The sequence below is a fragment of the Lathyrus oleraceus genome, chromosome 5 (assembly GCF_024323335.1).
Source record: "Lathyrus oleraceus cultivar Zhongwan6 chromosome 5, CAAS_Psat_ZW6_1.0, whole genome shotgun sequence".
NCBI classification, from domain to species: domain Eukaryota; kingdom Viridiplantae; phylum Streptophyta; class Magnoliopsida; order Fabales; family Fabaceae; genus Lathyrus; species Lathyrus oleraceus.
This window is the reverse complement of record NC_066583.1, coordinates 340,241,689-340,255,538: the sequence shown is the minus strand read 5'-3', so window position 1 is coordinate 340,255,538 and position 13,850 is coordinate 340,241,689. Positions and strand designations below refer to the sequence as shown.

Genomic DNA, 13,850 nt, shown 5'->3' with positions numbered 1-13,850 from the left:
AGCACTCCGGCGTCACCGTAATAAACGACCATAAATCCGACTTATAAATATGACTCGGATCCACGGAACAAAAAGTCACCATCTGAGTCACCATCAATCACCAACAGTCACCATCTGTACCTGTTAAAATGATCATTCCCTCCCCACTCACGGGTGTCATCTAGGCCAGGGTAAAGTCGGAAGAAACGCATCATAAATAACCTTTCGCAGAATACCATCATATACACACCCGAAGTATGTAACGATAATATCCCACCAGGGTCTGAACTGCTCGTGATGTCAATGTTCCGCTAAGTGGCGCCATACCACCCGCTTCCCATGCATCACTCTATTCCTAGGTTTCCTAGATTTCACTCATAGCCTGGGTATTGGGCCTTTTACCTCAACTGACTCCCACCCCAAAACAGAGGAACCACCTGTACAGAGGACGGCAACAACATGATAGTATGATGCATGCAGACATTAATGCAAATATATACACACTGGTTAGAATAATAAATACAATAAATAACACACAATAAGCAACCCAAACTAATCCTAAAACGCTAGGAGAGACTCGCTTAGGGAAGATGGACCAGCATAGGTCTACATCGTATATTCCCCAGCAGAGTCGCCAGCTGTCGCATCCTACGAAAAATCAACCGACGAGACTCGAAAATAAAACACACACAGAGCCGCCACTGTGCGTTATTTATCCCAAGATAGGGAAAGGAAACGCTCAGAAAAACCTGGAAAGAACATGGTCTCGCGACCAGAGAGAAAGGGTAAGGGAGTCGGTTACGCAAGGGGAAGGTATTAGCACCCCTCACGTCCGTCGTACTCGACGGGATCCACGTTCTAAGAAAAGAAAAGGTTGCTAAACATCACACACACACACACGGGGAACGCAGGTGGGGTTAAGAGGAACGAGCTCGATAAGGTATCGCACCTTATGCCTACATATCTTGTCTGGAACAAGAATCAGAGCCTCTGTAGTTCGGCTCACGCACGCCAAACAACAAACAAACAATCAAACAGATAGCAAACATGGAGCCCGACAACCACTGGATGGAATTACATCGGCATCCGAACCAAAACACACTCAAATGGGCAAACATGGAGCCCGACAGCCAATCCTGGGCTTATGTCAGCATCCGAACCCAAACAATCAATAGCATACAACAAACAAACATACAAACACACACAAAAAAAAAAAAAAGGCGCCCGGAGTGGTCTCGCACGACCACCTGCCTACATACCTCGTCTGGCACGAGGATCAGGGCGATGTAGTTCCCCTGAAAGGGACTAAATTGCTAACCAGAAACCGGGGAAAGATACACGACTAGGGAGCTGAGACTCGAGCCTAATGTTGTCATGCATCGTTAACCCTAAGTTCGGTTTTCTATCCTACTTGCATAAGCAAACTAACCTAACCAGGAAAGAAGCTAGCACACAAGCATACAATCATATATCATCAAATGAGAACAGGTATCTCAAACAAGCATGTCAATCAGATATCCACATAACACGCACTATAGCCAAACAAGGGGGCTCAATCAATCAGGTTTGACTGCCTAAGCAATCGTCTGTACAGGCTGTGTTTGCTCTTAACCTTGCCATTACGAGGCTAAGGTGAAGCAGATGATGGGATGAAGTGAGGATCAGACCTCACAGCTCTTATCCCTAACCAGGGAGAGCTGACAAATGAGCATGGGTCCAGAATAGGGGAACCCTTCTATACTCGATGACTCTGACTCAATGTGCACTGCACAGGATCTTGGGCTTTTGATCTCAATGCTACAACCATGTAATGGGAGCAAGGAGAAGACTCACAGAATAGTGGGGGACAGGTTGCTTGTCCCTACCTTCCACCAATTGCCTTACTTGAAGGACTTTCCCTGCTTGGGCTTAAAAATAAACATACACAATCATTGCCTCTTAAGGAGGACTTCAGACAATTTGTTTGCCCGGCCCGGTAACAGCCGGGTCTCCAGACTACATGAAGTTCAGAAAGTTATACCTCAAATACAAGTTGCTTAAGCAAAGCAAAGCAATAATTCACAAGGAACTGAGCAACTAAAGTACCTGGAAACAATCAAACTCAGTCAGTATTCAATCAGACAAATTGTACAGCAAACAATCAAACAGTTTAAACAATACAACACAAAGCAAGCTCAAGGCTTAAGCCCAAGCTCCAACACCTACAAAACAATGCTATGTTAGTGTACAAACATCAACAACATCAATCAAAATTGATTTGGACCATTATCCATGTGCATTGCTTTTTGATCCTGAAAAATCAAGCAAATATTAGCAACTAGACCACTAGGCCAAGCCTAGGGTCCAAAAGCAAGAAAAAATCTAAAACAGCAAGGTATTCATCAACCAACATCAAATTAACATCAAACAAGAGCAAACATCATTGGTCTCATGTTTATATCATCCATCATGTCCAATTCATGCACAAATCAAGGCAAATGGGCTCAAGTGAAGCATCAAACATACAAACAGAAGTATTGCATTCAAATCCATGTCAAAACACATCAAAAAATTCTCAAATTAAATACACCTAAACAGGGGTCAATCAAGGTCTACCATGTCAAATTTGAGCTTAATTGGGCAACTGGAACCATGTCAATGAAAATCATCAAAAACAGACACAATTTCATGCTCCAATTCACACCATCAATGCATACATCCACTTCAAAAATTCATATCTCATTGGAAACTAAAAAGAAATGGATGAGACCAAAACAGGGAGGTCCTAACATGTGTCTAGTTCATGCATATCAAATTTCATGGCCATACAATACAATATGAGGATTTCCCAATCAATCTACCAACATGTATCACATGAGCTTGCAATTTCAACAACCAGAAATGAAAAATCAAGATTAAATTGAAAATACAGTGAAAAATCCTACAAAAATTCATCAAGCATCCTAACATGTCAACAAGTCATCATGCAAAATTTCAGCCAATTCCAACATGCATAGGTCATCCAATTAAATTCAACAAGTTGACATCAAGAGGTGTGACACAAATTGTCACACCTAAGTTCCAGAATTTGCTGCTCTCTAACCAGGTATCAAAAATTCATGAAATTTACATATAAATAATCCTCAATGAGTCAAGAACCACCACAAAAATTTTCAGCCATTTATTTTATGATATGAGTATTTCATGATCAAATTGCCAAAATGTATCAAAATGTGACATACATTAGAAAAGCCTATGCCAAATAAAATATTTGCCAAGCACAACTTTGACCAATAGGTCAAAAAAATCCTACACAAGTCAACAAAGTCAAGGAAAAAATCTCCATATTTTTAGGAATTTTCTACAATTTTTTCTAAATTTTTTAACGTGTTAAACATTTTTTAATAATTAATTAAAAAACTCAGTGGCATATCTGTAAATATAATTGGCAGGAGCGGGAAACTTGCTATTTGAACTTTTGAACGGAAATGAAGATCAAAACCACAAACTTCATCGTTTTCCTCATGAACTTTTCCAGATTTCACCAAAAAATGAAGAACAACCAAACTTCACTAAAATGGACATGGCCATAGTCGTTGGAAAGGTCTAAACACCTACAATCCAAATATCACACTATCCAAACCTAATTGTTCCTAAATCAACCAAATCGAGTGAGTTAGGGTTTATGCTCATACTTTCAAATCGCGATTCCTCATGACACAAGCATCCATTCACAATTCTAAAACTATCATGATGATCTACATGAGAAGCACTTTCTAAAGCATATGAAGATTGAGCAAAACATGAGTTTCGAATTTCACTCACTTGGATATGGCAGTCGTGATTGCGATGCTTTTAGTGCTCAAATCTTGAAAACAGCAACACTAGAAGGATAGAGAAGGTGAATGGAGGTGCTTGCTTCGATTGAGGTTGCTTCTAGAGCTCAAAACTCGAATTCACCATTGTTGATGTGGTATAGGACAATCGAGATTCCGAGCATTTCCTCTTCCAAACTCCCAAAACAGATGCTAAGGATGATGATGTGAGTTCAAATCAAAAGAAACTTCGAAGAATGATTGAGATTTGGTCAAGAATTTTGGAAATGAAGGTTTGTGTTCTTGGATGAAAATGGAGAGAATGTGATGATTCTAGATCCAACTTTGGAGAATGTGAGGTTCAGTTATGATTAGGAGATGATTTGGTTTATATACCTTGCATTAATCCACCACTAATCATGTTTAATTAACAATTTGGAATGTTAGTGAAATGGCAATTTTTGTAAGCAAGGGCAAATTGGTCAATACACAATGACAGCTAGTGCCAGCTGTTTTGACAGCTCAAGCAACCCCCAAATGCCATATGTGATGTGTAGAAACTATTCCCATTCCAATTGGTGTTGTATTTCTCAAATTCACATATGTGTGGTAATTGTCCAATTTTCCCCATTTCACTTTTCAAGCCAAATCTCAATTTAAAAGGCCTAGGCATGAAATGAATATTCAAACACACTCCAAATGCCATTCCTGAGGTGTTGGAAAAAGTCCCATTCAAAAATTCCAATTATTTTGACATTTGGACAATTTTGCCCCTGGTCCAATTCAGCTGTCCAGTTGAAAAGTGACTTTTTGCCTTGGCCATTTTTGAACAAATCCAATGATGCACCCTCAAAGTACATGTCAAATGGAGTTTGTGCATATAAAGAACTTGCAATTTGGACAAAGTATGTGGTAGTTATGGCCTCCTGATTACGGGTCATTTCTGAAATTCACTGAGCCATATCTTGCAAACCACACATTGGATTTTCAAGTTCTTGGACTTTTTGGAAAGGTGAGAACAAGATCTACATCTGTCATGTTGAACAATTTTTCATTTGAAGCTTCCTTGGACATCTGTTTTTGAGGTTTTAAACTTTCCATTTTTGGAAACTTCAGTTACAAGTCACTTGCTATTTTTGGCAGTTTTTGTCCTGACTTGATTTTCTTCAATTTTAAGCTTTGCAATGTCAAATAACACTTGTTCCAACATGAATGAAGTGTATCCAACTCATTTCCACCTCCAAATCCATCAGATCATGTACAGTTGACCATAGTTGACTTTTTCAACTGATAGATGAATCTGGCAATGCATAGATCAATTTGAACCCCAATCTTCAACTGAAATGGCTCAAGGGTGATACCCTAGTCTCAATAAGCACAATATAATCACAAAATGATCCTCATCTCCTTCATAAACCCCATCTCCTGATCCAGCCCTGATTGGCCCAATACAACTGATTAGGGTTGACCAGTGGTCAAAACCCTAATCTCAAGGAATCTTCTCCAATCTCCTGATGACATCCAACCATGATGATGATGATGTATCAATTCAAACAAGATGAAGACCAATACCCTTGGAGAATCATGAAACCCTAATTCACAGTCCAATCCTCAGATGGCCCATGATCAGTCATTAAACCCTAGCTTGCACCTTTGAACTTCCTCATCTCCTGATTAAGACTTGGGAAGATGGCTTGCACTATGTAACCACATGATATGCAATATGAAATGCCTAATGTCCTAAAATGATATGCAACTATGTTAATGCTAGTCCCAAGAGAGGAGGGCAAATTTTGAGGTGTTACACCAAGGATTGAGGCCCTTGTGCCTACGTATCACTCATTCGGGGATGAGGAATTAGAGCTCCATAGTTTAGAGTAGAAAATGTTTGTGCGTTCGGTTGATTTTACCTTTGAGAAAAGAGTTTTGAAATGGTGTCCTAAGGCACAAAAAATAAGGTTTGATAGGTTGTGTTGATTTTACCTTAAACAAGGGTTTATGAAAAGAGTTTGTGATTATATTGCACTAAATTCTATGGACAAAGGTGATTATTTTAGATAACAAGCCAAGCATCTTGCATCCAAAATAATCAGAGTGAGGATAGGAATGCTCAATTCTCACTTATTCTCCACCGTTTAAGGCTCGTTGTGCATAATAATAATCGTAGTTATTAAGTATTTTGAGTTTGATTATAAAAAAGTCGTTTGACGTTGGATCAAGGGTTTGTTTATTTGATTATGGAATTTGGCTAATGCAACATGAATGTAAAGTAACCGACAAGGAAATAAAAAGGTCTCATTGTAAGGTAACCCAAGAGAAAGTCTTGTGTGTGCAAAAGTGTGACCTATGCTAAACAAAGGATAATGGTCTTATAAACATGTCCTCTGAAGGTGGTGCCATGATGTCATCCTTACAACAGGAATGTAAGTTACAAATGAAACCCAAATGTTTTACAAAGTGTCACAGAGAAATTAATGAAAGGCCTCCAAACTAAGGTCCTAAATGGGATCCTCTAAGTCCAAATAATTAAGTGTTTTAGATCTTTTAATATTATCATGTGTTTGGTTATTTTTGAATGATGATAATAATAAAGAACAATAGTAAGGTGAATGATGCATTTGTACAATGATAATGATGATGAATACTTAAATGTAAACAATCCAATAAGTAATGAACAATAATGACAATGATAATTATAATAAAAGGTTAGTACTGATCAAAGTTTAAAAAGTCAAAGTTAGGGTTATGGACAAGTTTTGAGGATTATCCATCTCTAGGTCAATAGATTCAAAATATGTTATGGAAATTAATGATTTTGTTTACTGTCCTATTGTTATACAAAATGTAATTAACTTTGAAATTTAAAAATGCAAAAAAGTGAATTTTAAATGTAAACAGAGCATGCACTTCCAAAAGTTTTCAAGATACAAGGTATAAGCATAATTCTAAGTCTAAGCTTCAAGAATATGGTGTTAGTAAGAAACTTTTTATGACACTCAAAGCAGATAGAAAAACAGATTACCAAAAAGTACATCAACAATAGTAAGATCCTCACAGGATATAATTCACTCAACTCCCAAGTGTTTAGATAACTGTTTACACTCAAAGCACAACATGAAAATTAGTACTACCATAAGCTTGAAAGGACTCTAACATCCACAGTTGAAATACATGCACACAAAGATAAAAAGGACTTTATTTGGTTGTAACGTGGGCAAGGTAAGGGTGAGATAAATCCTAAGGGGTACTAGGCTAAAATTCAAAGAGGTAAAAGAGACTTGAAAGAAATTGCAGCAGTTGAATTTACAAAATATTTCATTCACTTGAGATATACTCCTTTTTTTTTTGAAGGAGTATGTATTGACATGTATTGAAATATTACAAACATAATTCCTTTTTTTTCTTCCTATTATTCTTCTATTTTTTCTTCCTCTTATCCTTCTATTTTTTCATTGTTTTTTTTTCTTTTCTATTTTCTTTTTCTATTTTTTTTATTTTTCTGCCAACTTCTGAAATATTACAAACATAATTATTCAACCCCACATAACTCCAAACAAGACTCTTTCAACCCTTTGAATAGGGTGATAACATTGTTTTTCACTTCTCGGCTTGTAATGAGTTTTAAACAAAAAAGGGAGAATAGGCTCAAGGGGGTTTCAAACAAGGGATGAAATTATTTCAGGATTGACTTTTTGGCTAACTGGCTAAAAAAAACAAAAAAACAAAAACAAAATTGCCTTTATCATATGAGTGTGCACAAGTAAACAACAACATCAATAAGAGTCAATTCAAGTTCTAAAGACTAACAGACATGAGTGAATCACACAAGAAAGAAAGAGATGAATTTTTATATATTATCCATATAAGGCTCAAAGCTCACTAGGGTTAATGACCTACTGCCAAAGATATACAATTTAGAGTTTAGTCATACCTATCATCCTAAAAATGCACATCAAATTTTTCACATCACACCACAAGACTATAGTCAAGAGAAATAAGAAAAATACTCATAATTGTAACTTAAAAACCAAATGAAAAAGCATGCAACTTTTTTTAAAAAGAAAGTAAACAAAAATCAAAATAGAGAAAAACTGAAAACAAAACAAAGAAAATAAAACAAATAAATGGTTCCCTCCCTCACACTTAAAATATACATTATCCTCAATGAAAGAGCATAAATATAAAATAAGAGTGAGAGAAAGGAAAGAACACACCCGAGGAGTCAAGGCGGGTAAGTGATTGCATAAGCAGCCTTTCCTAAAGAGAACTCTTGTACAGTATCTCTTTCCAAAGTCAGATTCTCATGGAGTAGCTTTGGGTAGTGTCCATTGACCTTGAAATTTTTATTAGTGTCTTCACCTTGTATTCCAGGATTAAAGAAGAATCTTTGATAAGTAAAAGTGTTGAATGGGCACGTGAAAGTGATCTCTTCTTTCACAACATCAAGAATTAAAGGATTACAGGGCTGCCTCACTACTTTTGTTTCATTTTTAAGTGAAATCCTATGCATACATATGGATGAGCTAATATCATGAGTGTCAGCCAAGGTCCATCCAATCCCCTTCTTATATTTCTGCTTAAGTTGAAGCTTTGCTGAATCATATGAATCCTTGGGAGGTGGTTTAGGCTCTAAAGAATGTGGTTGTTCAATGCATGATATGTTTGGGGCAGCCAGAATATCAAGAGCTTCAGCCACATAAACAACTTCGTTTATACTATCACCCTGCAAGGCAACATCAATCTCAGCACAAACAACACAAAGGTTAGTGTCAGTACAATCATCACATGAATAAACATCATCAAACCTAGATAGAGATGGAAAATCAAGTGAAAAAAACTCAAAAAAAGTGTCATCAACCGACTCAGAGATCAATTCAATATGAAAAACAGAATGCTCCTCCAAGGGATGTTTCATGGCATCGAAAATGTTAAATTTTGTGACAATGTCACCAAATTCCATGGACATGGTTCCATCATCGACATCAATTTTTGTTTTCGCCGTTTTCATGAACTGTTTGCCTAAAATGATAGGTGGTCTGCTTGAATTTGTTTCTCCATACATGTCCAGAATGTAGAAATCTGCAGGAAAAATCAAGTCATTAACTTGAACAAGCACATCTTCCACTACTCCAATAGGGCGAACATTACTTTTGTTCGCCAGTTGAATGATTAAACTTGTATGCTGTAAAGGACCAAGATCAAGGTTATTATAAACAGAAGTATGCATAACATTAATGCCTGCTCCCAAATCAAGCATGCAATTGTCGAATTTACTATCCCCAATGATACATGGAATAACAAAAGTTCCTGGATCCTTGCACTTTTGGGGTATGGCCTAATTGAGGGATGAAACAATAGCTTTTTCAGGTGAATGTTTAGGCTGGATAAGGGCTGAAATGTTTCGTCCCAAATTTACTCTCTCATTGCCCTTCAACCTTTTCTTACTTGTGCACAAATCTTTTAGAAATTTTGCATACTTTGGAACCTGCTTAATAACATCAAGAAGCGGAGTGTTTACCGTCATTTTTCTGAACACATCTAAAATCTCTCTCTCCTTGTCCTCATCACCAGTCCTTTTATTTTTCAGTATTCTATGTGGGAAGGGAACTGGTGGCACATACTCCTTCTCTTTTTCTTTTTCAGTTTCTACCACAATATAGGGTTCCGTTTCTATCACAACGGAAGAAGGTTCAGGTGTTACCTCAAGAATTTTTTTATTTTTTTCTAGGGCTAGTTCTGTTACCTTCTCAGATCTCAAGGAAATTACACTCACATTAGCATTAGGGCCTTTTGGATTCACAACTGTTTGGGCAGGAAGTTGGTTTGATCCTTGGTCTTGCTGCATGACATTCATCGAAGTGGCAAGCTGTCCAATCTGTGTCTGCAAATTCTGAATACTGGAATTTGTTCGTTGCTGAAATTGAAGATTGTTAACAACCATTTGTTTGACAAGATCCTCCAATGAAGGTCTAGAAGGTGCATAGGTGGAGACTTGGGGAGTGGTTTGTGGTTGTGGCAGGGGTATGACTAATTGTTGTTGGATGGGCTGTTGATTTCCATATCGAAGGTTTGGATGGTTCCTCCAATTGGGATGATATTTGTTGGTGGACAAGTCAAGAATTTTGTACCCTCTTTGATTGTTGATTTGGTTGAAAAAGTTAGCTGCATATGCTTGAGGCAACTGAGTGACAGAATCATCTTGAAGAATAGGACATGTGTCAGTAGGATGTTTAGTAGAAGTACAAATACCACACAACTTTGTTGTTTGAGGTTTACTCACTGCCATTTGTTTCACTAAAGAAGTAAGCTCTTCAATTCTGGTTTCTAAAGCCTTGTTGGAAGAGGAAACCTGAATGTCATTCACACCTTTTGTTTGGACCATAGAATTATTTATGGTTGTGAATTGTTGGGAGTTGAGTGACATGTTCTCAATCAGGGCTTTAGCAGCAACTGGAGTTTTATTGACAAGTGCTCCACCACTAGCAGAATCAAGAATGTTTCTATCCATTGGTAACAATCCGTCATAGAAATACTGAATAAGCAGTTGTTCGGTAATTTGATGTTGAGGGCAGCTGGATACTAATTGTTTGATTCTCTCCTAATACTCAGCCAATGACTCATTTCCCTGTCTAATATCACATATTTCTTTTTGGATTGATGCAACCCTGGAGGCAGGAAAGTATCTCTCTAGGAAGACTCTCTTCAAATCATTCCAAGTTGTGATAGAATTTGACTCAAGATAATATAACCAATCCTTGGCAGCACCCTGTAGTGAAAATGGGAAGGCTCTCAGCTTGATGTGATCTTCGGTGATTCCTTCAGGTCTCAATGGTGTAGAGCAAACAACCTGAAATTCCTTAAGATGCTTATGCGGATCCTCACATGCAAGACCATCAAACCTTGGCAACAAGTGTATTAAACCAGATTTCAACTCAAAAGGAATAGTAACATCAGCATATTCAATACATAAACCATTGTAATTCATATCAGGAGCAACAAGTTCTCTCAGAGTTCTTTGGTCAGCCATATTAAACTCAATAGAAAAGAAAAAAAAAATTAACAAATAATGAGAAAACACAACTAATTCAGCAATGCAACAACAAATAGGAAAATACCGACAATGTTCCTATTAAGTAAAAACAATTGAAATACGAAAAAACGATTAAAATAAAAGGGAAAAAAAATACAAAAACACAAAAATTAATCAAATAACGTCAATTAAAATTTTTGAGAATTTTTTCGGAATTTTCTGAAACTATCAAAACAGAAAAAAAAATCATAAAAAATAGAAAAATAAGGAATTTCGGGTTTTTAGGATGACTACCACTATTTAGTTTTTAAATAGAGGCTTTTGATCCTTGATTTTTTCCTAGTTAATCGACAAAGAATCAGAATAATTTGAGACGATTTTCTTAAAAAAATAGATTTTTTTTATCCTAAAACGCAAAAACACCATAACACAAGAAAGTTAGGGCAAAAAAAATGTTAAAATACCTATGACTATAATAATAGTTAGACTATAATAATGGTTAAAATCTACAAGAATCCCCGGCAACAACGCCAATTTTGATCCGCTGTCGCACACGGGTAAAAAACGAGTAATGAAATATAATAAACGGGAAGCGACACCTCGAGTATCGTATCACAAGGATTCTTGTATTATTCTTAACCTAATGAAATCGAATTAAGGGGGTTTATGTTTTAGTGGTCGATTTAGAAAACAAAGCAAAAAAAGTGATTAAAATAAGCGATTATAAAATAAGTCAATCTACTATTTTCGGTTTCCGGCTAATTATTGGTTTTTACCTACCAATTCCCTAAGCGGCTTCGATCTCTATTTGATTCAAATTCGATTGACGATCGCAATAGATATATGACAGATTTATATTCCTATATTCCGAATTAAGCAAACGGATAAATACAATCGTGAATTAAGCAAACACGATTTACAAACGCAATTTAACGACAAAGCGACGATTAATAGTTAGGAATGCAATCATACGAATTTAATCAAAACCATTCCACAAAATATAGATTAAGCAAATGAAATTTAATAGAATATGATTGAAAGAGAACAAAATTAAATTGATAGAATAAAAACCTCAAAGCCTTGGAAATTTGGTAACAGCATATTGACTCTAGGAGATTAGTTCCTCTTCATGATCGCACGAAAGCAAAAAGTTATTATGAATAATGTGTATTTGCTATAGTACCGTGGCTGCCCTTTTAAACAGAATCAGGGTTTCACTAATAATTCAAACTGGGCCGGAAAACCTAAATTCGGCCCAACAAATGACCCAAAAGAATATATTTCTTTAAGTACAAAACTTCAACGAATTAATTGAGACTTCTTCACTCCGAATCACCTTTTGGCTTCAACATAAAAGTTGTATCTCTTTCTCTTAGCTTTCCAACGCATGTCAGAACTTCCAAAACGGCATCTCGTAGCTCAACTTATGATCCGAATAGTGGACAAGTATCAAATAACCGCTAAAACTGAAAATAGCAAACGAAAATAGATTAAAGGCAACCATGGACTTAAATCTAAAAACATAATAAAATAGTAAAATAAGCAAAATAAACTAGATAAATACCCAAGTACAATTATATAAGAATGTGTATCAAAATGCACTAATCATTCTTGGACGAGTTTTCCTCAGCGTTCTGTTTGAAGATTGTTGGGATGATCTCCTGGGACATGTATTTTGTCCTAGGGTTTATGTTATAATTTCGTCTTCCCCCTGTCTTCTCCATATTCAGAAGTTTGGCTATGAACTTCTCAGTGATCACCATTTTCACTCCCAGAACGTGAGAGACTATGCAATAGTCGTATGAATCTACAAATCTCCAGAATTCCTTGATCAGATAGGTTTAGATTGGACCATAGAGTCTTTGAAAATAATTTTCCCGCCCTTGCTTTTTTAATTCCTCAGTGAGGTCAATCCAGTTTTTCTTCATATTGTCAAAGTCTACCAACGATTCACAGAGAACTTCTAGTTTGTCGAATGGAGTTGCAAGATGAATGTGAGGTTGGCGATCCAAAATATGAGGTTCCTTGTAGATAGGAGTAGATATGGCAACAATTACAGTAGTTGTTTGATGGGAAGAGGTTGAATGTTGTTCCGTTGATTCCATTTGTTGAAAAAAGTTGTATACCGACTGTTGTTGAGAATCCGTGTAGGAGATGAAGACTGCTTGAAGAACACTTGAAGAAGCTTGAAGGTTGAGAAAGAGTAGAGAACGAGGGTTTGTGTAGGATGTGAGTGAAAAGTGTGAAAGTGAGAATTGTGGCAAGTATAAGTACACAAGGTTAGCATGCAAAACGACACCGTTTCATGAGAATATTAAACAACAAATAAATGATGGCATAAAAATTGAGTTGACACACTAAGGGGAAAATTAATTACAGCTAATGATGGATGTCTGATCCCACAAATTTGCACACTGCTAGAGGAGATCTCAATAGTCTATCTCTTGAGTTCTGTGCTAGACACTTGTCTAGAAAATCCAAGGTCAGACGCAAGAGAGGCCACATGTTGATCTATCTGATCTTCAGGAATACCAAGTGATTGGGTCCTTAGGATTTTTGATTTAGATAACTTCTAACTAGTAGAAATATCAGAGTCAAATTCAGACGTCAGATGTTAAGTTAGAGCCTATTTTGAATTTCAGAGAAGCATATATATGACTCATTTTGGGCAATTTTCCATGTTTAAATGTTTTAGAATGAATGAGAATTTATCTTCAGCAAGGGTTTTTGTGAAGATATCAGCCCATTAGTGGTCTGTATCTATGAATTTTAAAGAAATTATACCTTTCTGAACATAGTCTTTGATAAAATGATGTTTTATTTCTATGTGCTTTGCTCTGTAATGCAGAATATGGTTCTTACTTAAGCATATGTCAACATTATTATCACAAAAGATAGGAACGTTACTCTCATATATATGAAGATCTTCTAGTTGATTTTTCATTCAAAGTATCTGAGTAGTGCATAATAAAGCTGAGATATATTCTATTTCTGTAGTAGAAAGTGCAATGGTTGACTCTCTTTTGCTAGCCTAAGATATAAGATTG

At 36.5% G+C, this 13,850-nt stretch overlaps 1 protein-coding gene across 1 annotated transcript; it reads right to left on the bottom strand.

Moving 5' to 3' along the window:
* Window positions 1-9,108: 9,108 nt before the first annotated feature.
* Window positions 9,109-10,281, bottom strand: LOC127080551 (uncharacterized). The gene has a single exon (XM_051020867.1). It carries the CDS (start codon window positions 10,279-10,281, stop codon window positions 9,109-9,111), a length of 1,173 nt encoding a protein of 390 aa, XP_050876824.1.
* Window positions 10,282-13,850: the final 3,569 nt, after the last annotated feature.